The sequence below is a fragment of the Manis pentadactyla genome, chromosome 8 (assembly GCF_030020395.1).
Source record: "Manis pentadactyla isolate mManPen7 chromosome 8, mManPen7.hap1, whole genome shotgun sequence".
In the NCBI taxonomy this organism is placed as follows: domain Eukaryota; kingdom Metazoa; phylum Chordata; class Mammalia; order Pholidota; family Manidae; genus Manis; species Manis pentadactyla.
The window spans coordinates 106175032-106191061 of NC_080026.1; the positions used below are offsets into that span (position 1 = coordinate 106175032).

General features: G+C 40.6%; 1 protein-coding gene and 1 non-coding gene across 2 annotated transcripts in view; one reads left to right on the top strand and one right to left on the bottom strand.

Annotated features, from left to right (window-relative positions):
* Window positions 1–4432, top strand: part of LOC118912910 (cytochrome P450 2C9-like) — a 65674-nt gene extending 61242 nt beyond the window's left edge. Inside the window, exon 9 of the mRNA XM_036886505.2 lies at window positions 3878–4432. Within this exon, the coding sequence (XP_036742400.2) occupies window positions 3878–4062 (185 nt within the window). The 3' untranslated portion in view covers window positions 4063–4432. The remainder of the gene's footprint in view (window positions 1–3877) is intronic.
* On the bottom strand, window positions 2992–3181 carry LOC118912939 (U2 spliceosomal RNA). The gene has a single exon (XR_005025010.1). It is a non-coding gene; the product is annotated as a U2 spliceosomal RNA (small nuclear RNA).
* Window positions 4433–16030: the final 11598 nt, after the last annotated feature.

A 16030-nucleotide genomic window follows, 5' to 3' on the forward strand; every position in this document is an offset into this window, starting at 1 on the left:
TTGTGTGTGTGTGTGTATCTATTGCAGGGTTTAGTTTTGTGGTTACCAAAGCTTCAAGGACAACTTCCTTACTTTATAACAGTCTATCTTAAATTGCTGATTACTCTATTTCAAACACAATTTAGTGGTATTTTTTTCTTCTTCCTCCTCCACACTTTATGTATTAGGTGTCATATTCCATACTTTTTGTGTATGCCTTGACTGATTTTGTGAGTAGTTGATTTAATTTTGTACCTGCTTGGTGACTAATTGGTCTACTACCTTTACTGTGGGTTTATTTTCACCAGCGAAAGCTATTTGGCCTTAGGAACATTTTCATCTACAGCAGTCCCTTTAACATATCCTATAGGGCTGGCTTAGTGGTGGTGAATTCCTTCAACTTTTGTTTAAAAATTGTTATTCCCTGCTTCAGATTTAAATGATAATCTTGTCAGGTAGAGTATTCTTGGTTGGAGGTCCTTCTGTTTCATTATATTAAATATATCATGTCACTCCCTCTGGCCTGTAAAGTTTCTGCTGAGAAATCTGCTGATAGTCTGATGGAGTTTCCTTTATAAGTAATCTTTTCTCTCTCTCTGACTGTTTTCAGTACTCTGTCCTTGTCCTTGATCTTTGCCATTTTAATTATTACATGTCTTGGTGTTGTCTTCCTGGGGTTCCTTTTGTTATGGGCACTCTGCACCTCTATGACCTGAGTGTCTATTTCCTTCCTCAACTTGGGGAAGTTTTCAACAATTATTTCCTCAAAGAGACTTTCTATCCCTTTGTCTCCCTCTGCCTTCCAGTCCACCTGTTACACTAATATTGTTCCATTTGGATTGGTCACACAGCTCTCTTATTATTCTTTCATTCCTAGAGATCCTTTTTTCTGTTTTTTTTTTCTTCATTGTTTTCTTGTTCCCTAATTTCCATACCATTTAAAACTTTTTCATGAAAGTCTGCTATTAAATCCATCCACTGTATGTTTCATTTCAGATACTGTATTCTTCAGTTCTGGTGGCTCTTTTGCAGACCTTCTATTTGTTGATGTTCTCCCTGAGCTCCTGAATATTTTTCTGTAGATACATGAGCATGTTTATGACTTTTACTTTGAAGTCATATCAAGAATATTGGTGATTTCAGTTTCATTCAGCCCTCTTTCTGGTGTTTCATCTTGTAGTTTTGTTTGGAACATATTCCTCAGCCTCCTCATTTTTTGTTTCTGGGTTTCTTCCTATGGAGTAATAGCTTTATGAAGAAGGTGCCCTCTAGTGCCCAGAAGACACTTTACTTTCCAGTGTGGGAGCCCCAGCTGTTGGCATGCAGTGGGTGGGGCCACCTTTCTGTCTGGCTTGTAGTGGTCTGATTCCAGGTTGGCAGTTTGTTTTGGCTGCACCTTTGTGGTCTGCACTCTCTGCTGGAGTTGCTGTGGGCAGAGCCACCCTCTGCCTGGCCTACAGCAGTGGCAGGGGCTGCAGGGTTAATGGGGTGGGGCTGGCTGGTGTGTGTGTCTGCCCAGTATCCCTGGGGAGGAAAGAGCTCCCAGGGGCTGGCTCTCACAGGCACTTCCCCAGCTGGGCCAAAAATTAGGCAAGAAAGCTGCAAGGGTTTCCCTCTGCCTGCCCAGCAGCAATGTCAAACACTACTGCCAGGCCAAGTGGACCATCAGTGGGTTACATGCACAGAGAGAAGCCTCGGTGCTGTGCCACTGGAATTGCTGTGGGCGGAGCTGCCCTCTACCTGGCCTGAAGCAGTGGTGGAGCCTCAGGTGGGTGGACCCAGAGAAAAGAGCTCCCCAGGTGGGCTCCCGCAGGCACTTCCCAGGGCGGGCAAAACAGGGCCATCAAAACTAGGAGGGTCTCCCTCTGCTTATCCTGCAGCAAAGTCTGACACCACTGCTGGAGCCAAGTGGGCTGTCAACTGGTCATGTGTGCAGGGAAGAGCCTCAGGGCTGCATTGCCAGCAAGGGAGATGGAGTGTCTGGGGTAGAGCACTGTCAAACCCTCACCCTTCTGGCACCCCTCTTGCTGTTCAGAAGTCTTTCAAACTGCTTGCTTTGCTTTTGTCTCAGGGCAGGGGAGCAGTAGAGCATGCTTATTCTTCACAAGAGGCTGTAATCTCAGCCTCCCCTAGTGTTCCACCTGTCTTTCTTGTCCAGCACCACTAATCACCAGTGCACCACGTAATGTGAGCTACTGCTCCCAGAGCAGATCTCCAGGGCCAGGTGTTGAGCAATCCTGGGCTCCTACCTGCTTGCCACTCTGTTCCTCTTCCTCCCACCTGTAGGCTGTAGTGGGGGGAAAGCTTAGATCCCACTGGATCTCAGCTTTGCCACTTGGTTGCTGTGAGGTCTTCTTTTCTCTCCCAGATGTAGGTAGGCAGTTTTGCAGTCTTCGGGTTGTTTTTCAGGTTAGGTTGTGTTTGCTGTATTTTTGTGTTTTATGTGTTTTTGGAAGAAGGTTTCTGTCTTGCTGTCCTATTTTGCCATCTTTTTTTCCCAGGCTCCTCCTAACAATTTGTTTTTGTGTTGATGCTTATAGATTCTTTCTTTCACTTTTAATTGAATTGTGTGGCTTTCTTTAGATTCATATTATTTGGAACTCTCCAGGTTTCCTGGACCTGGATGTCTGATTCCTTTCCTAGGTTAGGGAAGTTTTCAACCATTATTTCTTCAAATAAAGTTTCTGCCCCCCTCTCTCTCTTCTCCTTCTGTACTTCTATAAGGGGATGTTATTCTGCTTGATATTGTTTCAGAGGTCCCTTAAGTTATTTTAACTTTTTACTAATATAATTTTCTGCTCTGTCTGGATAAGTTCCATTGCTTGAACTTCCAGCTCACTGATTCATTTTCTACTGCATCCAGTCTGCTGTTGACCCCTCTAGTGTATTTTTTAATTCAGTTATTATATTCTTTGGTGCTGACTTCTATTTGGCACTTTGTTTTCTGCCTCAATTCATTATAAGTTTGGTGAGTGTATTTTTTACTATGACTTTGAATTCTCCTCTTCCCCCTAGTAGTGCACCATTCCTGGAGGTACTGCAGTACCAGGTCAGTGTGTGGAGTGATGGAGCAAGCTCCTATTCCATCTCCCTGCTCCAAAAATCCATTTAATACATTGTCCTCAGATAGATGATGTATCAGATATGAAACTGGTAAGAATAGGTACTATACTTGATGTTAGCCAAAAGTCTGAAAAATGATACTTTTAATTCTTTATCAAGTAGATTACTTATCTCTGTATCATTAAGATGTTTTCCTGAAGCTTTGTCTTGTTCTTCCATTTGGAACATACTTCTCTGTTTCCTCATTTTGCTTGATATTCTGTGTGTGTTTCTACATATTAGGCGAAATAGCTGCCTCTCTGTCTTGAAGGATTGACCTTGTATAGGTTATGAGCCTTCTTGTTCAACCTTGCCTCAGCTCTTGGTTGTCTCTTAAACCTTTGTGATTGTCTGCCTGATTTTTTTCTTACTATGTCCCCATTGTTGAGAGTATGCCAAGACCCATCTTGATATGATCCTTTTATCCTTTTTATGGAGAGCAGTTCATCTAATTTTCAGAGCTTTTTCAGAGTGAAATGATCCATTATAGCTGTAGATTTGGTGTGTCTGGGAGGAATTGAGTTCAGATCTTCCTACACAGCCATCTTGGATTCACTATGCAAAAGAGCAGTTATAGTGTGAGAATATTTAGTGCTTGGTGTAATGCTGATACTCAATACATATCTTCTGGAAGAAGGATACCTGTTAAGATGAGATGTTAGGTGGATAGCATGCATGTCTATCCATCCATTCAACCACTTACTAAATAACTGCTGCATATTTATTTTTGACAGCCAGAAACACAGTGTTCCAGGAGTACCTATTCTCTGTTTTGTTCTGTTTTTTTTTTTTTCAGGAAAACGGTCATGTGTAGGAGAGGGCTTAGCCCACATGGAGCTGTTTTTATTCCTGACTACCATTTTACAAAACTTTACCTTAAAACCTGTAGTTGACCCAAAGGACCTTGACACCACCCCAGTTCGCAGTGGGTTTGCTTCTGTGCCACCTTCTTACCGGATCTGCTTCATTCCTTTGGAGTAAAGGCAGACCACTGACTTCTCGCATGGTATTGTCTGCAATTCCCTCTCCTCTGGGGCCTCATTCACCTTGTTTCATCTTCATTTCTATGCATTTTATGACCTCTCCTCCCCTCATTACTACATTCTCTCAAGATCCAAAAACATCCAACCTCCATTAAAGGAAAATTTCATGAGTTACACTACACAAATGCATCTGCTGTTCTCCATACTCTGTAACATTTGTATTGGTCATCATATATGCTGATACTTACCTATTGTGGGTAAGTACTATGTAGCCAGTATGAAATAGAGCCAGATGATTAATATATGCCAATGTAAAGCCATTTCTCCTTTGCATGTTCTAAATAAAAATCATAATTTGATGAGCCAGTTATCAGGCTTTCCTTCCTTTGTGCAAAATGCAGGTAAGAAGTGAAAGAATATTCCAGAGGTCATGCTGGTCCTCATAAAGATAAGCACAGAGAAAGAGGCAATGAGAACAGAATAGCATTCTTGGCTGTGTGTCCCCTAGCATTACTGAGTTTTAAATTTGAATGTGAGAAAAACTGTGTTCAGGAACAGCTTCATCCTATAGGGAAATATTGCGATCAGTGTTAGTGAAAAATTAAGTCCAAAGTGAGCTGCAGAAATCATTAAAGAAAATCAATGAAACCACAGCGGGCTGTTTGAGAGGTTCAAAAGAATTGATAAACCCATAGCTAAATAGCCCCCCAAAGTAGAGAAGACACAAATTACCAAAGTCAGAAGTAAAAGAAAGGCCATTACTTTGATGCCAGACATTAAAAGGATAATAAAGGAACATTGCGAACAATTCTATGCCCACAGACTTGATACCTTAGATGAAATGGGTCAGTTCTTTAAGTATACAATCACTGGAACTCACACAAGAATGACTAACATCAGAAACATAGAATAAATTATAGAAGAATGCATAATAGAAAGCCTTGGACACTCCTTCCCCCAGTGGAAACACTGATTCACAGCAACACATGAATAAATTACCTTTGTAAAAAATCCAGAAACTAGTTGACAGACTTCTGTACTCTGAATGAATATGAATCCAGCCATATCCATATCAAAGCCAGAAAGAAAATGTAGACATACTACTGTCATAACTTCCAACCCTGGCAGTGTCATATAATTGGGTAGGAACCCCCCACCAGCACCCACCTTCTCCCTGAGGAGTAAAGGAGTTAGACTGCACATCTGGCATTCCAAACTTTCACAGCATTTGGGAGAGCTGTATGAGGAACTGGCTTTTGTCTTGCTAGTCTTGGTGTTCTAATGATACTCAGCACACTCTAGACCAGGCTGCTAGAACAAAAAAGCATGCTGAACTAGTATGCAAGTTTGCGATATCAACAGAATCTATATCCCTGCTAACTGGTGAGGTTTTTCTCCTGTACAAAACTAGCTAATGAAGACTGGTAGAGGTGGCTATTTTAGCTAATATGCAGACAGCAACACAGAGTAAAGGAAAATGAAGAAACAGGGAATATATAATTTACCTGAAAGATAATTCAAAATAACATTCATACAAATGATCACTGAAGTCAGGAGAAGAATAAATAAAGTAGGGATTTCAACAACGAGACAATTTTAAGTACTAAACAAAAATCACAGAGCTGAAGAATGCAATTAGTGAACTGAAATAGCCATTAGAAGGTTCAACAGCAGGCTAGACCAAGCAGAAAGGAACAGCAAACTCAAAGATAGGTCATTGGAAATTAGTCAGAGGAGCAAAAAGAAAAGAAAGCATGAGGGACTTATGGAACACCAGGAAGTAGACCAATATATGCATTACAGGAGCCCTAGAAAGGAGAAGAGAGAAAGAGAAAGGACTAGAATGTTTATTCTAAGTAACAATGGCAGAAAACTTCCCAAAACTGGGGGAGGAAGTAGACATGCAGATTCAGGAAGTTTAAAGAACCTCAAATAAGGGGCAAAAATCAAAGTAATCCACTTGAAGACAAACTATAGTCAAATTGTCGAAAGTCCATGACTGGAAAGCCTGAGATAAAAATCTCACCACAAACCCCATGGCTGTTGTGGTGGCCCACAATTGGGAGGGAACTCAAAACCTAGAACATCTGAGAATGAAGGATTTGAACCCCACATCTGACATTACTAATTTTAAGACCTACACCTGAGGTGAGCCCTTAAAACATCCAACCTCCATTGTCTTTGAAAGCCAGTGGGGCTTGCATCCATAAGACCCACAAGCTATCATGAACTAAGCAGCAGTTCTTAAATGGCTTGCTTGAATTCACCTGGTTACTCTCCAGGTCACAAAAGAGGTAGCCAACTGAAATATGCTCAGTCTTACTGTTCCCAGGCAGCTGCATCTGGGAAGGTCTCTCCCTGTGCACTAGGTGAAACCTCAGCCTAGATGGGGGAGGGTTATTGACTCTAAACAAGAAAGCTCAAGCAGGTCGGACAAGTGTAAGGAAGGAATTCATTAAAGCAAGAGTAGAAATGAATGGCAGCAGCCTTGCAGGCAGCTGAGAAGAGGAAAGTGCAGATGGTTAGGGCAGATTCCCTTGCCAACTCTTAAAGCCAGAGTCATCTAGCATCCCGTGTCCACTTGGATCTGCAGAGTGTGGGGACCAGCCCCTACCACCCCAGGATTTGGAGCCACAGAGCACAGGATGGAGTTAGATTATGTTCTGAGAACTTCCCAAAGAAAGGAGATTTTCCGGTAGGCTCCTGCAGCTGCAGTCCCATCCAGGTCACCCAGGCAATGGGAACTCGCAGGCCCAAATCAGAGCTCTCAGCAGCCCCTCCCTACTTGTCAGGAGTAAAGTGGAGACTAAGTGGAAACTTAGAAATAAAATGAAATAGCAAAGGAACAAAGACACCACTGGAAGAGCACTGAGACAAAACACAACTAAGTTGATGTCTTGCCAATGGGTTTCAGCCCCTGGCAAGTTCGCTATGGATTCAGTGTGACCAAAGAAATTGAGAGCAAAACGTTCCTTTAGGATGAAAGGGTTTATTACCCGGCTTGTTCTCCAGCAGTAGGTTGAGCACTAGTGTCTCTGCCTCTGCCCAGAGCACTGGGCTGAGCTATGTATATAGTGAGATAATAGCTTATTGCCTAAAGGTGTGGAAGCGCAGCTCAGCAACAGGCCAGTTACATCATCAGGTGGTTTAAGTTCAGTGAGGATCCTGGCCATAGGAACCCCAACCGCCCCACAGTTGAGCAGTGAGAAAGCTTTATTTAAAAGGTACGCACTTAAAGAGAAAGTGTGGGCTTCCTCAGAAAGGAGATGTGCTGAAAGGCTGGGAGTTCTGTCTTTTAAGGATTTTTCCAAGGGCCAGGGGGTACAGACTTGTAAAGTGGTCTCAAAATGCTTATCTCTGGTGAGAGACATTATGTCTCTTCTCCTCTATTACCTGTCCTCCAAGTAATTCTGCAAAATTAACTTAACACAAGAAATTGGTTGGTTTCTCTCCAGAATAGCGGCTTCCCTCTGGGAACATATCAATCAAGACCACCTGCCCTGCCCCCAAAGTGGGTTGAGTTATTGTCTGTTCACTAAATAATATGTTAGGAATCTTCCTAACTTTCTGGTTTTTAAAATGGAATCTTAGCTTTAAGATGGAATCCTTCCTGTTCTTATAATACTGTTTATATCTCAACATTTTTCATCATAGGCAGAAAAAGTTAACCATGGTGCTTGTCCCACATCCCTGCCCTACATCATTTCTGTAAAGAGGCTTATTTGCTTACCTTAAAGCTTTGCCCTGAGAGGGAGGCATCTAGAAAACCCACATGCAGGAACCTACTGAGATATTCTCCAAAGACCATGGAGGCCAGCAGCTTGGCCACTGCCCTTCCCTCCACCTCACTGCAGGTGCTGGTAACCCTGGCCTGTACATGTCTAGTGTTCCTGTCGCCACTGATGCCCAGGGGATGTCCCTTGATTGCCTGATGGCCAGTGGGGCTTAAGTTCACAGCTGCCAAAGAACATTAAGAAGTGGAGAAACCTTTCTTAACCAGCTAACCCTCTAGGGCATAGCAGAGAGGCAGTAGACTCCATGAAAGAGTCTGTTAGCTTATCTTTAAAGCTGCCTAAAGGGCAGACTTCTAATTAAACACACATCCACAGGCTGACTGCATTTCTTTACATACTACAGGTTGAATGCATTGACTTTACCTGGGAAGTGAGAGGGAGCCAATGTCATGCTCTCCCTCTGTCCTGCCCCAGATTGCTTGTACAAATGGAGCTTGTGCTCATGTCCAGCATTCTGGTTTTGTGAATGCTGGCCAAGGGTTACACCCCTTGAGAGCCAGGCTCTGCTGGTAACTGGGGCTGTGTTCACAGGTTCACCAGGATGATACCAAAGAAACAGTTCTTAACTTGCTATGCCGTCAGAGCTCAGTGCAGAGGGAGCAGACAAGATGACTATCTCCCCAGTCTTTCCCTGAAAGAGGAGTATGTACACACTTTAAAACCTGATGCATGAGTATCCAGCTTTCACTCAGCCTGAATCTGGGTGCTAAATCAGATTCTCCCATTTGGGACAACAATAGGTCTTAACACACCGTCAATTACTGGAAGCCACTAAACAAAGTAGACTGCTTGGACAATCACAAAGGTTTCAGTTTGAGCAAAACCTAGGGCAGGGCTGAACAAAAAATTTCATCCTACATGAAGCCATTCCTTCAAGACTGGGAGAGGAGGCTGTTTCATCTAATATGTAAAAATCAACATAGAGTCTCAAGGAAAATGAAGAAACAGGAATACATTAAACAAAAGAACAAGATAAAAAACTCAGGAAAAGACCTTACTGAAACAAAGATAAGTTCTTTACCCATTAAAGAGTTCACAGTAATGGTCATAAAGATGCTCAGGAGAACAACAAATGAACAAATTAAGAATTTCAACAGAGATAGAAAATGTAAGTGCCAAGTAGGAGTCACAGAGCTGAAGAATACAATAACTAAGCTTAAAAATACAGTGGAAGGGCTTAACACCAAAGTAAATGAAGCACAGAAGTATCAGTGAACTTGAAGATAGCACAGTGGAACTCATCAGAGAAGAAAAAAAAAAAGAATGAAAAACATTTAAGATAACATTAGGGACTTAAAGGACATCATCAAGCTGACCAATATTGATATTATAAGTATCACAGAAGAAAAGACAAAAAGAGGGGAAGAAAACTTATTTGAAGAAACAATGGCTGAACACCTCTCTATCCTAGGGAAGGAATCAGATATTCACGTCCAGGAATCCCAAAGAATTCCAAATAAGACAAATCTGAAAAGAACCACACCAAGACACATTTTAATGAAAATGTCAGAGGGAATCTTAAAAGCAACAAGAGAAAAGCAACTACTTACGAACAATAGAAACCCCATAAGGCTATCAGCATATTTTTTCAGCAGAAATTTTGTAGACCAGAAGGGCATTGTCATGATAAATTCAAAGTGCTGAAAGGAAAAAGCCTACAGTTAAGAATAATCTACTCAGCAAGGTTATCACTCATAATTGAAAGAGCGATAGTTTCTCAAACACAAAAGTTAAAGTGAGTTAAGCAGCACTAAACTGGCCTTATAAGAAAAATTTAAGGACTTCAAGCAGAGAAGGTTATAACTAGAATTAAGAAATTATGGAAGGAAAAATTTCACTGAAAAAAGCAAAAATATAGTAAAGGTTGTAAAGCAGCCACTTAAAAGCTAGTATGAAGTATTAAAAGATAGAAGTAGTAGAATCAATTATATCTAAAAAATTAGTTAAGGAAATCACAAAGTAAAAAGATGTGAAATATGACATATACATAAAATATGGATGAAGTGTAGTAAAAATGAAGTGCTGTTAGAATGCACTCAAACTTAAGTGACCATCAACTTAATATAGACTTCTATATACTTCAAATACTGAGGATTTTTTACTAACATCACAGTAACCAAAAACCTGTAATGTGTACAAAAATTAAAGGGAAAGGAATTCAAGCATATCACTAAACAAAATCATTACACACAAGGGAAGAGAGCAAAAGAAGGAAGGAAGAGAGACCTACAAAAACAACCAGAAAACTATTATCAAAACGGCAATAAGTACATACCTATCAATAATTACTCTAAATGTAAATGGACTCCAACCAAAAGACATAAGGTGACTGAATGATAAAAAAGCAAGACCCATCTATATCCTGCCTACAAGAGATTCACTTCAGACCTAATGACACATATTGACTGAACATGAAGGCATGGAAAAAGTTATCCATGCAAAGAGAAGTAAAAAAAAGCTGGAGTAGCAGTACTTGATAAAACACACTTTAAAACAAAGACTGTATCAAGAAACAAAGGACAAGACTAGGGCTGTGGAAATATCCTCCCAAAACCATATATATTTTTGAAAATACAACAAATACAACTATTCCTAAAAGACAGACCAGAGGATACTTTACAATAGCCAGGCTACATCTACATCTGCGAGAACTCAGCATCTCATGAAGGGGGTAAGATACAAGCCGTGATCCAGTGGGACCCGAGCACTCCCCCCACCCCAGCTCACCGACAGGAGGAAAGGAGTTGGAGTGGGGAGGGAGTGGAAGCACAGGACTGCTAAATAACCAGCCCTAGTATCTGCACTGGGAGCACAGACACACATAGCATGGTGTACTGGATATTAGAGAAATGGAAGGGTAGGGTCCAAGACGGAGACTGCAAGTGGGTCCCCAAAGCCAGCTCCCCTGGGACAAAAGAAAAGTGGGCACTTTTTAAAAGTCTTAAAGGGTCAAAGGCTCAACAGCTGAACAAAATCGTCCCAGCACATTCAGCCCAGCAGGCTGGGAATTTTGAGAAACTTCGGGCCCTCTAACCTCCTGGGGGGTAAAGCAGCAGTGAAGCCCCTCACGGTGAACCATTGGTCTCCCCTGGCCAGTGATACAAGCAAACTGGCTGACCCACCACAGCTGCAGAGCAGCCAGAAAGTGGCCCCACCGACAGCAACCACACAGAGTCTCCTCCCAGAGCGCAGCTAACTGGCTCAGGCAGTGGAAGCCATAGCAAGGTCCGGAAGGCATGAAAGGGCACCATTCTCACAGGAGAACACACCCGGCGTGGCTGCGAGTCCCCTCAGTGCTCTAGGCTAGCCTGAGGGAGGCCCCGCCTACAGCAGCTCAGGAGATTGTCCCAGAGTCAGCTCCTGGGGTGCGGGTAACTGACACAGGCAGTGGAAGGGAAAGGTGACCAGCAAGCAGGAAGGGACTTTGATCTCCCAGCTGACACAAATGCCACCTGCCTGTGACTACTGCTACCACCATGAAAAGGCAGAAGAATGTGGTCCAGTCAAAAATCCCTCAGACAACCCCAGAGAGAGGGTCTGGTGAGATACATAACCAATCTTCCTGAAAAAGAATTCAAAATAAAAGTCATAACCATGCTGATGGAACTGCAGAGAAATATGCAAGAGCTAGGGGATGAAGTCAGGAGGGAGATAACAGAAATGAAACAGTTAATAGAAGGCTTAAGAGCAGACTGGATGAGGCACAAGAGACTGTTAATGAAATAGAAATCAGAGAACAGGAATACAGAGAAGTTGTGGCAGAGAGAGATAAAACGATCTCTAGGAATGAAAGAATATTAAGAGATATGTGTGACCAATACAAGCGAAACATATTCACATTATAAGGGTACCAGAAGAAGAAGAAGAGAGAAAAATGGATACAGAGTGTCTTTGAAGAAAACATTTCTGAAAATTTCCCAAGTTGGGGAAGGAAATAGTCTCTCAGACCATGGAAGCCCACAGATCTCCCAACACAAGGGACCCAAGGAGGTCAACAGCAAGACATATAATAATTAAAATGACAAAGATCAAAGACAAGGACAGAGTATTAAAGGCAGCCAGAGAGAGAAAAAGGTCACCTACAAAGGAAAACCCATCAGGCTATCGTCTGACTTCTCAACAGAAACCCTACAGGCCAGAAGAGAATGGCATGATATATTTAATGCAATGAAACAGAAGGGCCTTGAACCAAGAATACTTTATCCAGCACAATTATCATTTAAATTTGATGGAGGGATTAAACAATGTCCAGACAAGCAAAAGTTGAGGGAGTTTGCCTCCCACAAACCACCTCTACAGGCTATTTAAAAGGGACTGCTCTAGATGGAAGCACTCCTAAGATTACACAGATGTTGCCAGAGAAAATAAAATCACAGCAAAGAAAGCAGACCAACCAAATACTAACTAAAAGCAAAAAATAAAATCAACTATCCACAAAACCAGTCAAAGGAAACAAAAGAGTACAGAATAAAACACCTAACATATAAAGAATGGAGGAAGAAGAATAAGAAGGGAGAGAAATAAAGTATCATTATACTGTGTTTATAATAGCAATAAGAGAGTTAAGTTAGATGGTTAGATAGTAAAGAAGTTACCCTTGAACCTTTGGTAACTACGAATCCAAAGCCTGCAATGGCAACAAGTACATATCTATCAATAATCACCCTAAATGTAAATGGACTGAATGCACCAATCAAAAGACACAGAGTGATAGAATGGATAAAAAAGCAAAATCCATCTATATGCTGCTTTCAAGAGACTCACCTCAAACCCAAAGATATGCACAGACTAAAACTGAAGGTTGGAAAAAGATATTTCATGCAAACAATGGGAAGAAAAAAGCAGGTGTTGCAGTACTTACATCAGACAAAATAGACCTCAAAACAAAGAAAGTAACAAGAGATAAAGGACATTACATAATGATAAAGGGGGCAGTCCAACAAGAGGATATAACCATTATAAATATATACGCACCCAACACAGGAGCACTGACATATGTGAAACAAATACTAACAGAATTAAAGGTGGAAATAGAATGCAATGCATTCATTTTGGGAGAGTTCAACACACTACTCACTCCAAAGGACAGATCCAACAGACAGAAAATAAGTAAGGACACAGAGGCACTGAACAACACTCTAGAACAGATGGACCTAATAGACATCTACAGAACTCTCCACACAAAATAAGCAGGATACACATTCTTCTCAAGTGCACATGGAAAATTTTCCAGAATAGACCACATACTAGGCCACAAAAAGAATCTAAATAAATTTAAAAAGATTGAAATTCTACCAACCAACCTCTCACATCACAAAAGTATAAAAATAGAAATAAATTGTACAAAGAAAACAAAAAGGCTCACAAATACATGGAGGCTTAACAACATGTTCCTCAATAATCAGTGGATCAATGACCAAAATAAAACAGAGATTGAGCAATATATGGAGACAAATGACAACAACAGCAGAGAGCCCCAACTTCTGTGGGACGCAGCGAAGGCAATTCTAAGAGGAAAGTACACAGCAATCCAGGCCTACTTAAGAAGGAAGAACAATCCCAAATGAATAGTCTAATGTCACAATAATTGAAACTGGAAAAAGAAGAACAAATGAGGCCCAAAGTCAGCAGAAGGAGGGACATAATAAAGGTCAGAGAAGAAATAAATAAAATTGAGAAGAATAAAACAATAGAAAAAAAAGCAATGAAACCAAGAGCTGGTTCTTTGAGAAACTGAACAAAATAGATAAGCCTCTAGCCAGACTTATAAAGAGAAAAAGAGATTCTACACACACATAAACATAATCAGAAATGAGAAAGGAAAAATCATGATGGACCCCACAGAAATACAAGGAATTATTAGAGAATACTATGAAAATCTATATGCTAACAAGCTGGAAAAACTAGAAGAAATGGACAACTTCCTAGAAAAATACAACCTTCCAAGACTGACCAAGGAAGAAATAGAAAATCTAAACAGACCAATCACCAGCAATGAAATTGAATCAGTAATCAAAAAACTACCCAAGAATAAAACCCCCAGGCCAGATGGATACACCACTTAACTTTACCAGACATATAGAGAAGACATAATACCCATTCTCCTTAAAGTTTTGGAAAAATAGGAGGGAATACTTCAAAATTCATTCTATGAAGCCAGTATCATTCTAATGCCAATACCAGGCAAAGACCCCACCAAAAAATTACAGACCAATATCCTTGATGAACATAGATGCAAAAATACTCAACAAAATATTAGCAAACCGAATTCAAAAGTACATCAAGAGGATCATATACCATGATCAAGTGGGATTCATCTCAGGGATGCAAGGATGGTACAACATTAAAAAATCCAGCAACATCATCCACCACATCAACAAAAAGGACAAAACTACATGATCATCTCCACAGATGCTGTAAAAGCATTCGACAAAATTCAACATCCATTCATGATAAACACTCTCAACAAAATGGGCATAGAGGGCAAGTACCTCAACATAATAAAGGCCATATATGACAAACCCACAGCCAACATCATACTTAACAGTGAGAAGCTGAAAGCTTTTCCTCTGAGATTGGGAAAAAGACAGGGATGCCCACTCTCCCCACTGTTATTCAACATAGTACTGGAGGTCCTAGCCATGGCAATCAGACAAAACAAAGAAATACAAGGCATCAATTTTCATAAAGAAGTCGTCAAATTGTTACTATTTGCAGAAGACATGATATTGTACATAAAAAACCCTAAAGACTCCACTCCAAAACTACTAGAACTAATATCTGAATTCACCAAAATAAAAAAATTAATACACAGAAATCTGTTGCTTTCTTATACACTAATGATGAGCTAGCAGAAAGAGAAATCAGGAAAACAATTCCATTCACAACTGCATCAAAAAGAATAAAATACCTAGGAATAAACCTAACCAAGGAAGTGAAATACCTATACCCTGAAAACTATAAGACACTCTTAAGAGAAATTAAAGAGGACACTAACAAATGGAAATTCATTCCATGCTCTTGGCTAGGAAGAATTAATATTGTCAAAATGGCCATCCTGCCTATAGCAATCTACAGATTCAATGCAATCCCTATCAAAATACAGACAGCATTCTTCAACAAACTGGAACAAATAGTTCAAAAATTCATATGGAACCACACAAGACCCTGAATAGCCAAAGCAATCCTGAGAAGGAAGAATAAAGCAGGGGGGATTATGCCTCCTAACTTCAAGCTCTACTACAAAGCCACAGTAATCAAAACAATTTGGTACTGGCACAAGAACAGACCCACAGACAAGTGGAACAGAATAGAGACTCCAAACATTAACCCAAACATATACAGTCAATTAATACATGAGAAAGGAGCCATGGAAATACAATGGGGAAATGACAGCCTCTTCAACAGTTGGTGTTGGCAAAACTGGACAGCTACATGCAAGAAAATGAAACTGGATCGCAGTCTAAACCCATACACAAAAGTAAACTCAAAATGGATCAAAGACCTGAATGTAAGTCATGAAACCATAAAACTCTTGGAAAAAAACATAGGCAAAAATCTCTTAGACATAAACATGAGCAACTTCTTCATGAACATATCTCCCCGGGCAAGGGAAACAAAAGCAAAGATGAACAAGTGGGACTATACCAAGATGAAAAGCTTCTGTACAGCAAATGACATCATCAATAGAACAAAAAGGCATCCTACAGTATGGGGGAATATATTCATAAATGACATATCCAAAATATTATATAAATATATAAAGAGCTCACACGCCTCAACAAACAAAAAACAAATAACCCAATTAAAAAATGGTCAGAGGAGCTGAACATACAGTTCTCCAAAGAAGAAATTCAGATGGCCAACAGACACATGAAAAGATGCTCCACATCACTAATTATCAGAGAAATGCAAATTAAAACCACAATGAGATATCACCTCACACCAGTAAGGATCACCACTATCCAAAAGACAAACAACAACAAATGTTGGCCAAGTTGTGGAGAAAGGAGAACCCTCCTACACTGCTGGTGGGAATCAAAACTAGTTAAACCATTGTGGAAAGCTGTATGGAGGTTCCTCAAAAATCTCAAATAGAAATACCATTTGACCCATGAATTGCACTCCTAGGAATTTACCCTAAGAATGCAGCAGCCCAGTTTGAAAAAGACA